The sequence below is a fragment of the Trichosurus vulpecula genome, chromosome 5 (genome assembly GCF_011100635.1).
Source record: "Trichosurus vulpecula isolate mTriVul1 chromosome 5, mTriVul1.pri, whole genome shotgun sequence".
Lineage (NCBI taxonomy): Eukaryota > Metazoa > Chordata > Mammalia > Diprotodontia > Phalangeridae > Trichosurus > Trichosurus vulpecula.
The window spans coordinates 127,504,127-127,522,495 of NC_050577.1; the positions used below are offsets into that span (position 1 = coordinate 127,504,127).

At 36.6% G+C, this 18,369-nt stretch overlaps 1 protein-coding gene across 4 annotated transcripts in view; it reads right to left on the reverse strand.

Moving 5' to 3' along the window:
- Positions 1-18,369, reverse strand: part of PTPRZ1 (protein tyrosine phosphatase receptor type Z1) — a 251,840-nt gene that overhangs the window by 185,638 nt on the left and 47,833 nt on the right. For all 4 annotated transcript variants that reach the window (XM_036759574.1, XM_036759573.1, XM_036759577.1 and 1 more), the window contains exon 2: positions 933-998. In XM_036759574.1, coding sequence (XP_036615469.1) covers positions 933-998 — 66 coding nt within the window. The remainder of the gene's footprint in view (positions 1-932; positions 999-18,369) is intronic.

Sequence of the window (18,369 nt, forward strand, 5' to 3'; positions counted from 1 at the left end):
AAGAGTGGACTGAGGTCAAGAAAACTGTGGGAATCCTATCTCAGATACTTATTAGGGGGCAGCTAGCGAGTGCTGGGCCTTGAGTCAGAAAGATATGGGTTCAAATCCAGCCTTAGACACTAACTGGCTGTGTGACCCTGGGCAAATCACTTAGCCTCTGTTTGCCTCAGTTTTCTCATCTGTAAAATAGGGATAATACCACCTACCTCCCAGAGTTGTGAGGATCAAATGAGATAATTATAAAGTGCCTATTGACATAGCATTATAAAAATGTTACTTATTATTATTATTATTATTAAAATGAAGGGTTTGGACTCTATGACCTCCAAGGTCCTTTCTAGCTCTAAATCCATGATCATGATATTGATTCCTACTTACTCTTCCTTTACAGATCTGTGCTTTTGATCCCAGCCTGATAAGCTGACCTTACTTTATAAAATAAATTTTTATGCCTTTTGTCTTTACTTCAGTCATTTCACGCTCACCTCGGCCACTACACCCTCTTTGGGCTCCCCTCCCCTTAAAAAGGAAACAAGAGTCACAGTGACCGTAACTGTCAATGAATACAGTACACTGCCTTTGTGGGCTCCTACCTCTCTTCCCTGACCCTAAATTCTAACTGCTTTTTTGCTCAATAGTCTATATCAATAGTCTAACATCCCAAGGGCATTTCCCAGTTCCAACAAACCTAGACACAGGGATTCAGTGGAAAGCATTTCCCCTAATACAAGTGTTCATAAATATTTGCTAATTCAATTTTAAAAGGTTAGCTACATTATTTAGTCTCATTTATTTAAGAAATTTTTTATATCCAAAATTCAATCTAACCAATGACAATAGATTGCAATATGAAAATCCCACATTCAACATAATAACATAATACAAGGACTTTTAAAAATGGTTATACATATTATAGAATATATTGTACATACCTGTATAGGACCAACCAATCTCTTCCACCAGTTTTCGTTGTTGTCTGTAGTATCCATAAGCCCAATCTACAAACAAGAAAAAAAAATACTCTACAACTGGTTCTATACACAACATGGGTCACAGCTCCATATGGTAGAAAATACTATAAAATACAGGTCGCAAATTAAAAAAAAACCCTTATTTGCACAGTCACCCCCTTTCCTCCAACTGTTCCCCAAAACCACCACTGCTACCAGAGATTTGCCTGTTCATTCCATAAGAGATTTTGTGAGAATAATCAGAATCTCTAGAGTAAGCAAGAGCTCTTAACCTTTTTCTATGACATGGACCCTTTGGTAGTCTGGTGAAACCCATGGACCAGTTTTCAAAATAATGAGAATCTCCTCCACTTCTTTTTCCTTTCTTCTTCTTCCCATTAATAGGACAATGTGGAACTGTGGAAAAGTAATGGGTTTTGGAATAGAATTGTGGAAAAAAATAATAGGTTTGGGGTCAGGAGATCTGGTTTCTGGCTTTGACTCTGCTACTAATTAATTGTGTGGTCCTGGGGAAGTCACTTAATTTCTTGGAGTTAATTTCTCCATCTGTAAAATAAAAGGGGCTACATTAGATGAAACCTAGATGAAGGTTTCTTAGTGCTCTAAAAGTATATGACTCTGTGATTGTCCCTGTGAAATTCAACTTTGGCATTTATGAGGATGGGTAGTGTTGTACTAAAATCAGAAACTAACTCTGAGAAATAATTATTCTCTTAATATGCATCATGTGGCACAATGGATAGAAAACCAGCCCTAGAATCAATCTACTTTGTGCCAGGTACCGCGCTAAGTACTAGGGATACAAAAAGAGGCAAAAGATAGTTCCTGCCCTCAAGGAGCTCAATCTAATGGGGGGCAAAGACCTTGTTCTCAAGGAGCTTATAATTTAATTAGGGAAGAAGGAAAAAAGACCAATATGTAAATAAGGACGATATAAGGAACAATGTAACAAGTGTAAAGCACAGCTCCAGAGGAAGCGCTATAAGAAATTTGAGTAACTGGGAGGGATAGGATGGAGGGAAATACAGTCTTTCACAACATGACTGTTAGGGACGTGTTGTGCATAACTACACATGTATAACCTATATTGAATTGCTTGCCTTCTTAATGAGAGTGGATTGGGAGGGAAGAAGGGAGAGAATTTGGAACCCAAAGTTTTAAAAAAACATGTTAATAATTGTTTTTACATGAAACTGGGAAATAAGATATACAGGCAATGGGGTATAGAAATCTATCTTTCCCTACAGGAAAATAGAAGGGAAGTGGACAAGAGAAGAGGGGTGTGATAGAAGAGAGGGCAGATTCGGGGAAAGGGGTAATCAGAATGCACGCCTTCCTGGGGCGGGGGGAGGGGAGAGACGGGGAGAAAATTTGGAACTCAAAATCTTTTGGAAGTGAATGTGGAAAACTAAAAATAAATAAATTAATAAAAAGACAAGAAGTTTGAGTAGAGAGAGATCACTTCCATCTGTCTATGCATCTAGAGGTCGGAGGGAAGATGGCAGGGAATGAGGCAGTGAAAATCTTACGGATGAAAAAAATAAAACATTAAAAAACACAGAAGAAAGCAAACAAAAGTTCAGAAGGGAATATGAACAGGGTAGATTTGTTACTACTATATTAAATTTAATATAATCTTTAAAATACAAACTAATAAAAGTTTGCAGCTTCACAAGCAATTCTTTTTCTTCTTTCTACATCAAGAGGTTAATTTTTGTTGATGATTGTGATGAGTGTTAAGTACAAAATAAAAAATAAATTTTAAAAAAGGAAAAAGTAAAGCTTTATGGAGAAGGTAGCATCTGAATTTGGCCTTGAAGGACAATAGGGACTTCATTAAGCAGAGATGGGAATGGGGAAAGGTAGGAGAAAGACATTCATATCAGACAGGGAGAGATGTGTCTAGGATGAAAAGGAAGGGCAGAAAGTATAGTATAGTTTAAATGCAATATAGAATATTTGAAGGTGAGGAGGATGACAAGAGGCTGAACAGGGAGGTTGCATATTAATTGTGAAAGGGCTTGAACACCAGAGTCAGTGGTTTAAGCTTCATCAAGAAGCTAATAGGGAATCAATAAAGGTTTATGTGAAGTAGAGTCTCACGTACATAGTGTGCATTACCAGGGCAGCAGCGTGGAGGAGTAGAAGGGGAACTGGATAGAGCTAAACTGGAGGCAGAAGGAGCAATTAAAAGATGAGTACAATAGTCCAGGAGGGAGGACATGAGGGCCTAAAAGAGTGCCATTGTAGTGGGAGTGGAGGGAGGAACCTAAATGAAAGATATTGCAGTGACAGAAATGACAAGACTTGGAAATTAATGGAATGTGTGGGGTAAGGGAGAAGCAAAGATTAAATATGATTTCAAGGTTAAAGTCTGATTGACTGGAGGAGTGTTAGTGAAAAAGAGAAGCAATTTCTTCAGAAAGGGGAAAGGCAGATGGGGAGTAGGAGGAGAGAGATGGGGGGGAGGGGGGGAGAGAGGGGGGGGGGAGAGAGAGACAGAGAGAGAGAGAGAGAGAGAGAGGAGAGAGAGAGAGAGAGAGAGAGAGAGAGAGAGAGAGAGAGAGAGAGAGAGAGCTGGCTACTGAAATGTTACACACGTTGAATCTGAAATTAGTAGGATATCCAATTGGGGAGATCAAGAAGCCTGTAAGAACTCTGGAAACAGTCCGAGGGCAGCAATATAAATTTGGGAGTCATCTTCATATAAGCTATTATTGAAATCATGATAAATAATGAGTGCATCCAGGGAAAGCACGTAAAGAAAAAAGAACATGTAGAGAGAGGAGAAAAAAAAGAACTGAACATGGGAAAGAACCCAGGGAAGCAGCTATTTTTAAGAACCAGGAGAAAGAAGAAGAGCCAGTGAGAAAGAATGAGAAGGTACCATCAGGGCAGTAGTAGGAGAACCACAGACATACAATATCATCGAAGACAAAGCATAAGAACTTATCAAGAAGGAAGTGGTTCACAGTGTCAAATGCCACAAAGGTCAAGGAAGATGAAGCTAGAGAAAAGAGATCTGGACAAAGGATGTTCCTAAATAATGAGTAGTTATTGAAAGAAGAAATACAAATTATTAATAATCATTTGAAAATTTGTTCAAACTTCCTATAGGAAAAATGGAAATTAAAGCAACTCCAAGATGCTACTTAATACTCATTAAACTGGCAGATAATTAAAATGATAAAATCCAACAATGACAGGGATGTGACAATATAGGCACACTATTCCACAGTTAGTCAAGATGTGAACTGATACAATTTTGAAAAGCAAATTGGAATTACGCAGTTAGAACTATAAAAGTTTTTAGACCCTTTGACCAGTGGTCAAAGTACCAGCACTCCTAGGACTACATCATTAGAATATTATTTAAAGGAAAAATGCCTATCTGTACAAAAATATTCATAAAAGTTTTATTTGTAATAACGAAAAGCTGGAAACAGTTTATTGTCAAAACAAATATCTGAATACAAATGGAATATTACTGCACTACAAATATAAAGAAGTGAAAGAAATATGGAGATTTATATGAAATGATACAGAGTGAAGAAACCAGAATCAAAATAATAGATAGACTGCTTACTAGGTAAATAATAAAAAGACAGTAATAACATCCTGGGGGGTCTGGGGAGGCGATTTCATTGGCATAGAGAAAATTCTCCAAGGAAACGCATTCTAAAAATACAGATCAGCAACTGTTCTGAAGTTTGTGGTCTTAGAGAGTTGATTGTTTTGGGCACTGAGTTAAGTGATTTGCCCAGCGTCACATAGTAACTGTCAGGGCTGGAATGAAAACTCAGGTCTTCCTCACTCTGACGCCAGCCTTTCTCTACTATGACAAGTTGCCTCTGCTAATAACAATAACAACAACCCCGCAAAAATATACAGTAGAGAAAACAAATAGGGCATTTTTTGTTATTATTTTGTTAAAGTTAACATGCATTTAAAAACCCCAACCCGTAAGTAGTGGAGTTTACTATTTTATGTAAATAATTTTCTACTTTTATTTGTATATCTGAAAGTTTTATTTTTATTGATGGCAAGTTTGGAAAAGGGGTGATGATGATGCATCACTCTGAGGACTGCAAAGCACTTTGCATATTTTCATTTGATCCTTACAATAATCATGAGGTAGACTTTATTATTATCCCCATTTTTCAAATGAGGAGACTGAGAGAGGTTGAGTAGTTTGCCTGGGATCATACAGCTGTCTGATGCAAGATCTGAACTCACATCTTCCTGATTCCAGGTATTGTGCTCTATTCAATATCCCAATTAGCAGCCTTAGGCTGGACTTGTGATTTCACTGATAGAAGGATATCTCCTGGAGAGAAAACTCACTCAATCTGGCACGTTCCCCAACAAATTACAGTCTTAGAGAGTTGCCTAGAGCACTGACAGTCTAAGCGAATTGCCCAGGGCCATATAGTCAGCAAGTGTCAGGTGGGATTTGAACTCAAGTCATCCTGGTTGGAAGCCAGTTCTCCGTCCTCATCCCCTGCTGCCTTAAAAGTTTAGAATAATTTCAGAAAAGTTGAGAAATACTGAAAAATAACTGGATTTGAGGTGTGGTGCGAAAGGGCACTGGCTCTGGAGTATAAGGACCTGGATTCAAAAACCTCTTGGGATGCTTACTACCTGTGTGACCATCTGACTCCTCATCTCTAAAATGATGGAGTTGGAAGAGTTGATCTATGCTTCAACTCCAAATCTTTGACTCGATGATTGGCTAGAGAATCAGAGAGGGAAGTCAGACTGCAGTAGTAAGTGGATGGTTGTGAATTAGAAATTACTATTAATACAGAATGCCCTCTAGCAATTTGGCATTGAAATTTGGGAGAGACAGCATGATAGCTTGAGGGCAGCAACAGGCTCTAGGGAAGATCGATTAACTGATTTTAGGACCAGGGACACAGGAGACACCAGAACATGTCTGAAGTTTGAGGGAAAAGACAGCAGAGAGGGATTTATTAAAAGTTCATAAGAGATGGGATGTTTGTCTAAACAAGGAATTAAGAAGCGAACTTAAACTCTTTTTAGCAAGAACGGAATACGTTTTCCTCTTACTAAAGAGAGGGAGGAAGAGGACACTAGTTAAGGTGCTGAGGTGATTAGAGGAATAAATGCAGGGGAGCTGAGAGGAAAGATTCAGATCACTTTTGTTCTCTGCTGAGAATGAAGGAACAGTAGCTCTGGAAATGGGAAAAATCAATAAGACATAAATACAAACACTGTTTCCCAATCCCAGAGCAGGATATTTTACCAAGATATTCTTAGCAACAAAACCCAATGTCCACAGTCATTAAAATGGTGCCCCTTGTTTTGTATAGGAAGCTGATCACAGACAACTAAGACCTGGATTGACACACGTGTGTGTGTGTGTGTGTGTGTGTGTGTGTGTGTGTGTGTGTGTGTGTATGTAATTTAAACTGGCCACTAGGTAAGGACAGAGGAAAATGTTTAAATTTTTAAAATTACTTTTGAAAATAACCATCATTTATTCCCACATTTTGAAGGGATATTCTTTTAGTAGATCCTTTTTGCTGATTTTACATAAATGACTACACGTAACAGGAATAATTGAAAGTCAGCTCCTGCTTCAGCCATGCAGAGAATAAGACCTTCAAAGCCGGATGGCAAATGCTGACAGAGTTCATCTTTACATGGCATTTGACAATGAGCATTTGTTCTTTTTCTTTTAATTACTTTTATTAAGAAAGCTTTTAAAATACAGAAATCCCAGGTGTTAGTTGCTGTCTTCGCTTTCTTCCTTTATGTATTGTTCTCTTAATTGTTACTTCAGACAATCCACTGGGCATTCATATGTTAATTATATAGGTCCTGGGCGTGAGAGAGTACCCTCACTTTTAAAATTCTTCTTAGAGGTCTGATAGATGAGTAGTGATAGCTTCAATGAACAAGAAAAAAAGAAGCAAGATTCACTTTTTTGTTGTATTATATACTTTGAAAACCAGCAAATCCCATATAAGTAGGAAGGAACCATTAAAATGTATGCACATTTGAAAACCAGCCATTCACCAAATACAAAATTCACAATTTTATTTTCTGCAACAACAATAAAAAACCCCATGTACCAAATGTTCTTTTGTTTTTTGTTTGTTTTTTTTTTCCACGATAAAATTATGGCTTCTTTCAATTAGATTTTTCCCCATTTAAAATAATTAATTTCTGAGGTAATTAAGCAACATTTCAGAAAACAGCCATAAATTTAACACACAGCTACCTGGGAAGTATATAATCCTATGTCATGATGTCCCAGACAGTTTTCCTGTATTCTTTTAATGCTACTACTCCAAAAAAGGAGCAATATTTGCATAAAGTTATCTCTTCTAATTTCATGAAAATAAAGATGAATTAGATTTATTTTTGACTTAATATGAAGTTCTTAAAATCATCTTTCAGGCTGTTGCTATATAGTTCTATACAAATACAATATTTTTAAATGTTTTAGATTTTTACATGATGAATACTACCAACTTTAGCTCCTTAAAAATTAAAATTATCCAATTAAAATTGCATTATAATTGTATAATTCTCAAGTTGAATATTTTATTTCAGAACAAGCGTGCACAATGTGTGATAGTATCCTGATATTAATTAACTACAACAGAAAAGATGTTTCTAAATAAAATTCTGTTGTTTCTTTAGCTTTGGCTGTTGATTGTAGGTGGCCTTGGAATTCTTTCCACAATCTCTTCGCATAATTAAGAGAAACTCATTTGGATTATAACAAGGTCCTATTTAACAAACTCCAGTTCAACTAGGCATTGTTTGTATTTTTCTTGGATCCCCATTATTGCAGCAAAATCAAAACATTATTTTTTTGTAACTGAAAATGTTCTCCACAATTGGTTAACAACCTCAAAATAATGCATATTGCTAAGATATAGTAATAACTCTTTCTTTTTAGCCTTATACATATTGTAAAATATTTATTCAAGATCCTTACTAGGCTCTAAGTTAACAAGCTTCCCAAGGTCATTCTCCAAGTCCATAGAAAGCCTACAAGTAAAACTCAGGTTTCCTCAGATGAACCACATCATTTTTGGCATGGACATAGTAAGTTCTAAAGGAAAGAAAGCCTACTGTTCTTTTTTTTTCAGAAAATGGAATGTTTTGTGAAAATTCAAGTAATAAACAAGTATTTCCAGAAACAATAAACTACATTTCAGCTTTTCATTTAATGGAAATAACATTTTTGTTCTGGAAAACAAAACACATGAAAGATGCAAATAAGCAGCAAAATTAAACATCTGAACAGTTTGTTTAAACACAACATACAGATTGGGTGCTGGTTTTAATAAAAAAATCATATGATTATATACTTCTAAAATGATATTCTATCTGTCTCCTAACCCGAAGCACACACAAAGCCTCTGCTTCATCCTGCTCAACAATGCAGTTTCTTTACCCCTCCCTGTGGATCTGGTATTGCTGAAGACCTCTCCAAAAAATGGTTACTATTATTCTCAGTTCTTCCAAGATGGAGAAATAGATCCTCAGAGCTATGAAATGTTTAATAGAGAATAACCGCTAAGATATGTTGAAATTCTATATCTAGTCAAGTCAACAAGCATTTATTAAACACTTACTGTGTGCTAGGCATGAAGCACAGGGGACATGGATGAACACACACACACACACACACACACACACACACACAAAGGCAATAACATGGTCCCTACTCACATTCTAATGGAGGACACATAACAATGTACATACAAGTTTGCAGGTAAGGAGGATTTTGTTATCCTTTATAGAATTCAGTTTCTCAGGATCCATGGCCATGGTGATGTCTAGTTTCCAGGTGTTAGATAATAACTCCCAGAATAGCCCCAAGGATCCTAGATAGTAATTCCTAGAATCATAGTGATAGACAGTCCTACTGCAACTGCGCGGTGAGATGTGGGGGGTGACAACTGATATTTACTACATTTGCGCAGAATGTTTTTATTGCTAAAGTTAACCTATGAGCTTAATGTTTGCAAGATGCCTTCTTTGTCCATGGGGAACCCATGGGGGAATCCACAGGTAATGCGCAGAGGAATGCATGGGCCGGTTCCATTGAGGCTTGAGGGGATTTGGGGAGTGCACAAGCTGCACCTGTCTCGACTGACCCCATGAGACATAGGGGTAGTTGCCCCCTTTTCTCACCAGCCCCTGTGAGAAGGATGATTACAGAATGCTGTAGGAGCTGATGCTCCGATTATCAGCAACCTTCTGAGAAGACTAGACTAATTAACCCCTCACAAGCTGTCTTCCGGTCTGACCAGATCAAGAGTGAACTCATTAGAGGCTGGAGTCCAAAAACTCCAGTGCCTCAGGTGTGTATAAAGCTTTATACACTCTGGGGGCAATGTCAAAGGGAAGGCACTGGGGTGGAGCAGGAGGGTGCAGAGCCTGGAAAAGGCTTCTTTGCCAAGTAATAGGATTTAGCTGAGTCATCAAACTGAATTTTACAAAATGGCCAATCTACCCTACTCCTTTCCCTGCACTACTCTGTCTCTAGAACTGATTCCAGGTATCTGAGTTAATCTTTAGGGTCCCCCAGGATCCGAGCTGTTGCTTGGGCATTACAGATGCCTATGTTAACCCTGTGATAAATCACCTCCAAGTGTAACCCCGCCATGGGTGTAAAGCCATGAACGAGTCTCCTCAGAGTATTACATTGCATCAGAATTTCCCTAATGCCCAGATAACATCTGATAGGTTCAGAAGACTGATTCTCTGGTATGTAAAGAAATTAGGAAGGAGCTTTCAGGAACTGGGTTCCTAATAGCTTCTGGAGAGAGAAGGTATCATAAAGATAGCAGCAACTGTTTTACAGACAGAACTTTACAGGTAAAATGTGGAACTTCCTTTAGCAATGCTAACACATGAAGACTTAACCAATCAATGAACATTAAGTATCTACTAAGTGCCAGGCACTTATACAAAAAAGGGGCAAAACACAGTTTTGCCCTCAAGAAGCTTACAATCTAATGTGGGAGACAAGACGGAAATAAATACAGATAAAGCAGGCTCTACAATGGATAAGTAGAAAATAATGAACAAAGGTAAGGCCCTAGCATTAAGAGGTGTTGGTAAAGACTTCCAGTAGAAGATGGGATTTGATCACTTAAGGTAACTCACAGTTGGGCATTAATCTAAACTTTAAAAAATATATGGTACAAAGTCATTATCAGTTGTGAGATATGAATGGTAAAAGCAGTCTATGTCTCCTCTGTTTCAAAAAATACCATGATGGTATAATATAAGCCCCCAAATTGTCTTCTACCTCCCTGGGTTTGTTTCCTGATGATTCCTTAAGATTTGTAATATTATTATTATTATTATTAATCTATATGATGAATACAATGAGATGACTATTGTGGCACAGCAGGATTACTGTTGTTTGGGGCGGGGAGCCTCAGACACTTACTAGCTGTGTGACCGTAGGCAAGTTACTTAACCTTGTTTGCCTCAGTTTCCTCATCTGTAAAATGAGCTGGAGAAGGAAATGGTAAACTACTCCAGTATCTTGCTTAGAAAATCCCAAAGAATCGGACAAGACTGAAAAAGGACTCAACAACAACCATAACCAAGTAAGAAAATGCTTCCACTGATGCAGAACAGTAACTATTGTGCCAGTTATGGCATTAGAGAGCTGCCTGAGGCATAGAAGGGTTAAGTGACTTGGCCAAGGTGACAGAGTTATTAGCACATTTCATAGGGAGGATTTGGTGCCTGATTCCAAAGCTAGCCATTCTGCCTTTCACATACAAATAAATATTCAAAACAGTATACATTGTGTGGTAGTGAAAATAAATTACTCACTAGCATTAGTTAATGTGGGGTTTTAACAGCTACAAAGGAAAGAATGGAGCATTTTGCCCTCCCCCCCCAATTCTCAAACAAGAGAACCTGACAAAATAATGAAATTGAGAACTGCTATTTTTCAGCTGCCTTAGGCACAGTTATCAACTAAAATTATTCACTAAAATACCATTTATCAGACAGCTACTTTATGTAAAGTACTGTGATAGGTGCTAGGGAAGATATAAAGATAATCATAATGTCCTTTCTGTTCATGTGAAACTCCTAATACAAAAAACTTAAACCAAAGAATTATGGCCATATACTTAGACATTATTTGAAGCTATTACAGAATGGGAGAGGTAAAATCTTAATTGGTTAAAACAAAGCTTATTTTGAAATGGAATTTAATGATTAAACTACTTAAATGAAAATGCTTTAAAAACTATAATCAACTTAAAGGAAAGGAATATTTATATTAAAACCAATTAATGAGATCAGATCTATCCCTAATTCTCACTAGTGATTAATTCAGAAAACTAAGCTTAGAGAAGAGCCATTTTCTAAAGGCCAGGCTCTCTTCCCCCAATGCTCTATGAGTGACATTAATTTAATAATAAAATATAATATAATTTAATAAATTAAACTTTCTTTCTAGGATACTTAGTACAGTGCCTGGCTCATAGCTGTCACCTAATAAATGTTGATGGATTGATGGATCAATAGGATTAAGATAAGAAGGTTTAGAAATAGGTCTTTGTTTAAACAGGTCATTTTCTACCTAGAAAGCATAGCATAAGGAGGACTAGAAAAAAACAAAGTTCATACTTCATGATGAAATCTAGATGAATGTAGCATTTTGTAAAAGCTGCTTTGATCTCTCACCAAAAGCAAATAAGCAAAAAAGACCCAAACCACCCTTCTTGGCAAGGATTTGATAAGAGAACAACATGGGTTTATTTACACATATCACAGATGATATCGGCAAAATTTTTTCATGAGTAAAACATGTGTGCAGCTGCCTACACGTACATGTGGAGGAACACAGATTTTCCCATCCCTGCTATTTTCTTTCTCCAACATGTTAACTGCTCTTTGTCCTGGTAGTTTTTGGTTTTTTTTTACGTATCTTAAGTTACTTGAGCTGATTTGTGTGGGGATCGATAAGGTGGCAAGTTGGTCTTCCAAATGTATCCTGACCTAATTCAAGAAGAATATTGATCATTCTATGGTCAAAGTCTTTCTTTCACAGGCATCTTTTCTAACAGAAAGATAGGGATTCAAACTCCACTAAAAAAAAAGATTCACAGACATGACTTATAGTGCTTCTGGTTCTTAAAAAAGAAGAAGATGATGTAGCTCTGCAAATATGAGCAACTTTTCCATGGGAAATTTGCAATTTACTATAGAAACTCAAACTTTGTGGCTACTGGCAGTTTTCTACGGTAGTAAATAAATGTTGTAAGTACATATAGCATATATATTTTTGTAATAAGAGCCATACTATGCAATACGTATGAGGTAGGATTTGGCATTTTTGGCATATGTGAGATGATGATGGCTCCCCAGCTATTTCTGGCCATGTGGTAATCCAGCATTGAAAGGACTTGGCATTTTGGTCTGACATATTGAGTCCTGGGTGGTCCCTTGATCCTCCCCTCACCCTGAGACAGCATCAGAGAACAGGTTAGATGTTTCAGCAGTTAAAAAGAAGAGATAGCTTCCAGCTTGCTTATTTGTTTAACTTTCCCATGGGTGTAACAACAATCCTACTTGCCGCTACTGTGGCTGTGTAAGGCCAGTAACACCAGCACACAGGAGGGCTGCTAGCACAGGTTCCTTGATTTGCTTTTCTAAGGAAAGCAACTTTAAGGGGTTAACAATCTTACTTTAATTAAACATACATGTATCACTCACTTAGTTCAGGAGAAAAAGCCAGCATCCTAACCTTCAGAGCAAATACAAACAGAAATTACAAGCAGAAATTATAAGCAGAGCAAAATAACACAAATCAACAGACAGGCTTCTATCTGTCTGACCATAGCAATACATACACGGTTACCAGAGAGAGAAGCGCCAACATCTGGATTTTCAAAGCCGGGATGCTCCTTAATGGCTATGCAGAGTCTCCACATCAACACTCTTCCAATGAGTGAGACCCAAACAAAATGCTAACCTCAGAGTATATATACATTTATTCAGGGTCAGAGCCCTACGCACCTCTCCAGTGTTTCATACTTCTTGTGACCTAACTAGCAAAAGGGTGTGTGCCTTCATGCAAACAAAGGCAAGACTCAATCAAAGGCACTTGACTGCCTTAGTGCTGAGAAGCACTCCAAAACAAAAGACAACAAAAATTCCCACTTTCCTTGACATTACAATGGGCTAAGTGATACTCTCTGATTCTCGACTACAAGGAACTTGGAATTGAGTCGTCTAGGCCCCTGGATGCCTATTTTCTTTTGTGGATATGTCCAGGGTTGGAAGCAACCTTGTGAGTTCAAGAAGTCTGGAGGTCCTGGGTCCAAGGAATAGGGCTAATGGGTGGCATGGAAAGTTTCCTAATCAGAGATTATGAGAACACGTGGATTTTATAGCAAGCATTGTGAAGTGTAAAAATGCCTAATCAGCAGTCCTATACACTTTTATGTTCTGATGAGATCTAAATATAAGCCTCCCTTGACATTACAACAAATAAATTACTGAATCATGTTTTAAGTCATTCTGTCATCAAACAATCTTTTAGCATTTTTATATGTAGACAATAAATACCTGTCTTATATGTTATTTATATTTTACACTGAGTACCTTTCTACTCACTCCTTTGAGAAGACCTTAGACATAAGCTACAAGCTAAGTTATTGTTAATTTTCCCCCAAGGAATCAGGGAGGAAGGTTTAATGTGCCAAGGTGTATGAGAAAGAGAGCCTAGTCCCCTCTCGTTAAAGTGAGGCTCCCTCAGGACAGAATTAGGACTGAATAATATAGAAGATTCCATAGCAAAGGGACCCTTTAGGGAGAGATTGTAGGTTCAGTGCCATATTCCCTTGATTCCAGCAGTGGCTTCTTTTTTAAATTTTTTTTGCTTGTTGTTGTTTTGCTAAATTATTTATTTTTAGTTTTAGTTTACAACACTCAGTTCCTCAAATTTTTGAGTTTCAAATTTTCTCCCCCTCTCCCCCCTACCATCCAAGACAGCATGTAATCCAATGTAGGTTCTACATATACCTTCACACTAAACATATTTTCACAATAGTTAAGTTGTAAAGAAAAATTATAGCCAATGGAATGAACCATGAGAAAGAAGAGACAAAACAGAAACAAAAACAAACAAAAAAAGGGGGAAATAGTTTGCTTCAATCTGCATTCAGACTCTGTAATTCTTTCTCTGGGTGTGAATCGCATTTTCCATCATGAGTCTTTTGGAGTTGTCTTGGAACTTTGCACTGCTGAGAAGCCAAGTTCATCAAGTTAGTCATCAGAGATACCCTGTGACTGCAACTGTGTATAATGTTGTCCTGGTTCTGCTCCCCTCATTCAGCATCAGATCATATAAATCTTCCCAGGTTATTAGGAAGTCCACCTGCTCCTCATTTCTCATAGCATAATGGTATTCCATTACATTCATATACTACAACTTGTTTAACCATTCCCCAATTGATGGGCATCCCCTTGATTTCTAATTCTTTGCCACCACAAGAAGAGCTGCTGAACATACGGGTCATTTTCCCACTTGTGTGATATCTTTGGGATACAGCACTAGAAGTGGTATTGCTGGGTGCAAAGGGTATGCACATTTTTATAGCCCTTTGGGCATAGTTCCAAATTGTTCTCCAGAAAGGCTGGATCAGCTCTTAACTCCACCAACAATGCATTAGTGATCCAATTTTCCCACATCTTCTCCAGCATTTATGATTTTCCTATTTTGTCATGTTAGCCAATCTGACAGGAGAGATGTGGTACATAAGAGTTGTTTTGATTTGAATTTCTCTAATAAATAGTGATTTAGAGCATTTTTATATGACTATAGATATCTTTAATTTCTTCCTCTGAAAGCTGCCCATTCATATCCTTTGACCATTTATCAATTGGGGAATGACTTGTATTCTTATAAGTTTGACTCAGTTCTCTGTATATTTTAGAAATGAGGCCTTTATCAGACACTGGTTATAAAAATTCTTTCCCAGCTTTCTGTTTCTCTCCTAATCTTGGTTGCTTTGGCTTTGTCTGTACAAAAACTTTTCAATTTAATGTAATCAAAATTATTCATTTTGCATTTCATAACACTCTTTATCTCTTGTTTGGTCATAAATTCTTCCCTTCTCCAAAAATCTGACAGGTAAACTATTCCTTGCTTTCCCAGATTGCTTATAGTATCAGTCTTTATATCTAAATCATGAACCAATTTTGACTTTATTTTGGGATATGGTGTGAGATATTGGTCTACGTCCAGTTCCAGCAGTGGCTTCTTAATGTTAGACTTTGAATAATATTGTGATTCTTTCAATCACTAATATTTGATCTCTAATGCCCACAATAGATTTTTTAAAAATCAGGATAAAATGTCTGATTATATTTGAGAGAGAAATCAGAGATGAGTAAACAGAAACAAAAAGTAATAAGAGTAAGAAAGCATTAGAGAATAAAAGAAAATCAAAGTAGATAGTAAAAACAAATGGGAAAAAAGAAGAGAGGTGAAAGAGTAAGAAAAGTGTTGGAAGAAACTAGGGAAAAGAAATAATGCTATCATAATCCTCTGAACAATACACTGGAATGCATTTAAATTGCTGCTCTGAAGACTTATGCTACTGATTCTACAGATATTAAAACAGAGAGAAAAACATTTTGGGTACTAGTTAGATAAAAGCTTGGAGCACTATTGCCTACTCTCATTTTGTATTTCAGAAGAAAAAAAATAACCCTACCATTCAGTGACCCAAAGGAAAGTAAACATAGCAGTCAAATGAAATTAGACTTGGAAAATGATAGCCATGTCCACATGTTAAGCAGGATGATGATTTTAATTATTTAGGTATTCAAAGACATATTTCCAGAAAAAAAGATCATTCATCAAACTGCATCAATCAAGACGGCCAAAATGACTAAGTCACCTAGAACCTTTTACCTCTGGGTAGATATAGGTAGCATTACTGTTATTCATAGGTATTTTTTGTCCAGGTAATGAAGTCCAAGCTCAATTATTCATTTGTTCTAGATATAAAAATCTGGCACTCAGATACGTTAACATCATGTTCAAAAATATTTATGACATATTTTTAATTTGTTATTAAGTGTGCCAAATAATGTATAGTTTGATCAAAGTCATAAAGATGTTCTTGACTTCTTTCCAGTGTGTGCAAGCTGTAAACCCACTGGCCTCATATAGGTTTTATGACCTAGATAAAAGAACAAGCTATTATTTTTAAGAAAAGCATGAAATGTAATAAACTGATCTTTCTCCATATGTCTATTGCTCTGTGTTATTCTTAACTTAACTTGTACCATTTATTATAATACAGTACAGTACCATTTATAAATTTTATTAGCACCCGATTCTATTTGTCATTGCCCATTAAAACTGTCTAAACTTAAATATATCACCATGAATCCTTCACTATTGATTATTTCCCCAATTCAAACTGATAAAAATATTGGTTAAAAAGCAAAACAAAACAGGAATTGTATTAGTTCTCTTTGTTACCACTTACAAAAGTTGCCATTTCGTTGTTCTTTTTACTTACTTTAAATCAATCATCCTTGTTCTTGAAACAGTTTTTGTGACTTAGTACAACTAATTTAACTTCATTAAATCTGTTTCTATAACAATATGATGGAGACACATATTTACTTTGTTAAGGATACTGCAAATAAAGCATATAATAGATGTTAAAATACATTCACCTCTTAGGTGGAAAAGAACCCACACAGTAACTCAGATAATTGTATTAAATTCATTTAAAATGTTGCATTAAAGTTCACCTTTCCACAATGAAACAAAATCCCAAAGAGTAATATGGAATGTTGGTAATGGATGAAGACAGCATAGTGTGCTGGAAAGGCGGCTCGATTTGAAGTCAGAGGGCCTGGGTTTGAATCCCGATCTGTATTATTATTTGTGTTACCCTGAGTAAGTCACTTTGATTCTTTAAGCCTCATATTCCTCCTCTGTAAGATAAGAAGTTGGATTAGATACCTTCTGAGATCTCTCCCAAATCTATGACCCTATTTTGATTGTTAAGTCACAGAATGGCAGTGATGATTCATTTGACTGTTTTAAACTTTGCTGATACTTAGCTAGTGTCGTACTTGAAGACACAAGCTACAGTGATGCCATAATCAACCTGTATAACCATTCACACTATTTCAGTGAAAATGGAAAGCTAGAAACTTATTTTAAATTTACTAAATGAGTGTGCTATAAATGCTCACTAATAGAAACCAATTCTCACTTTCACAATATAAAATATAACATGTTTAAATGCTCATTTCCATTAATAAGCCTTTTCTTCAGTCCCAGCTACACTCCTCTCTAGGTCTGCATCTGTGATTTCCTCTTTCCTAGCTTTTATTAATCTATGATTATCAATATTTCATCAATCTGTGATTATTGATTATTTATTGACAATTTTAAACCATTCTGCTGATTAAAAAAGTTATGAATTCCCTACTCTTAAATTTTAAGAAGGCACTAAAACAACAATCTTTAGTCTTTAGTGAATTTAGCCTAAAGTAACTGAAGGCTGATTTGTATAAATATGTCTTTTTTTTTTACACCTTCTAACCATGGGTATCCCTCAACAATCCTCCTTGGGCCCTTTTCTCCCCCTATACACTCTTGCTTGGTGATCTCCTCCGCTCTAATCAATTCAATTATTAGATCTATGCAGATGATTTTTCCATTTTATTTTTATATAAATATGTCTTGCTTACATTACCCTGTAATTTTCTTCATATACATAAATTTCTCGTAACTCTTTGCTTTCACTCTGACAATAAAATATCAGACGACATTTATTATTTCATTTTTACCACACCTAGATACCATTGCTATACAATTTCACTTAGATAACAAATAGTAGTACACTGAGGAAACAGGATTTGGAGTCAAAGACCTGAGTTCAAATTCTTCCCTTTGCCATTTAAGTTCTGTGAGTTCAGGCAAGTCACTTAATCTCTGAGCCTCAATTTCTTTATCTGTAAAATAAGGGATTGGATTGGCTATGTCTAAGGTCTCCTCTAGCTTTACAACTAGGATTTCATCTTTCCTTTAAATGGGAACTCAGATCAGCCATCATTAAAAAGAAACTGTATACATGTACATATCATACAATTGGGTGTTTATAGTGGATACATTGTTGTTGTCTGTCCTTCATTCTCAAAGAGGATCATGACGTCAGGAAGATGATACCATAACTTGTAAGTGAGTTGGATTTAAGTGAGGGAAGGCTTTGCAAGGTCAGCAGCCTTACTTTCTCCTCCAGAGCCATCTGGGTCCAGTGGCCAGATGTAGATCAAGATGACTGGAGATGGCCCCCAGTGGTTACATTACAAACCACCCAAACACCAAGAGAAAATCCTT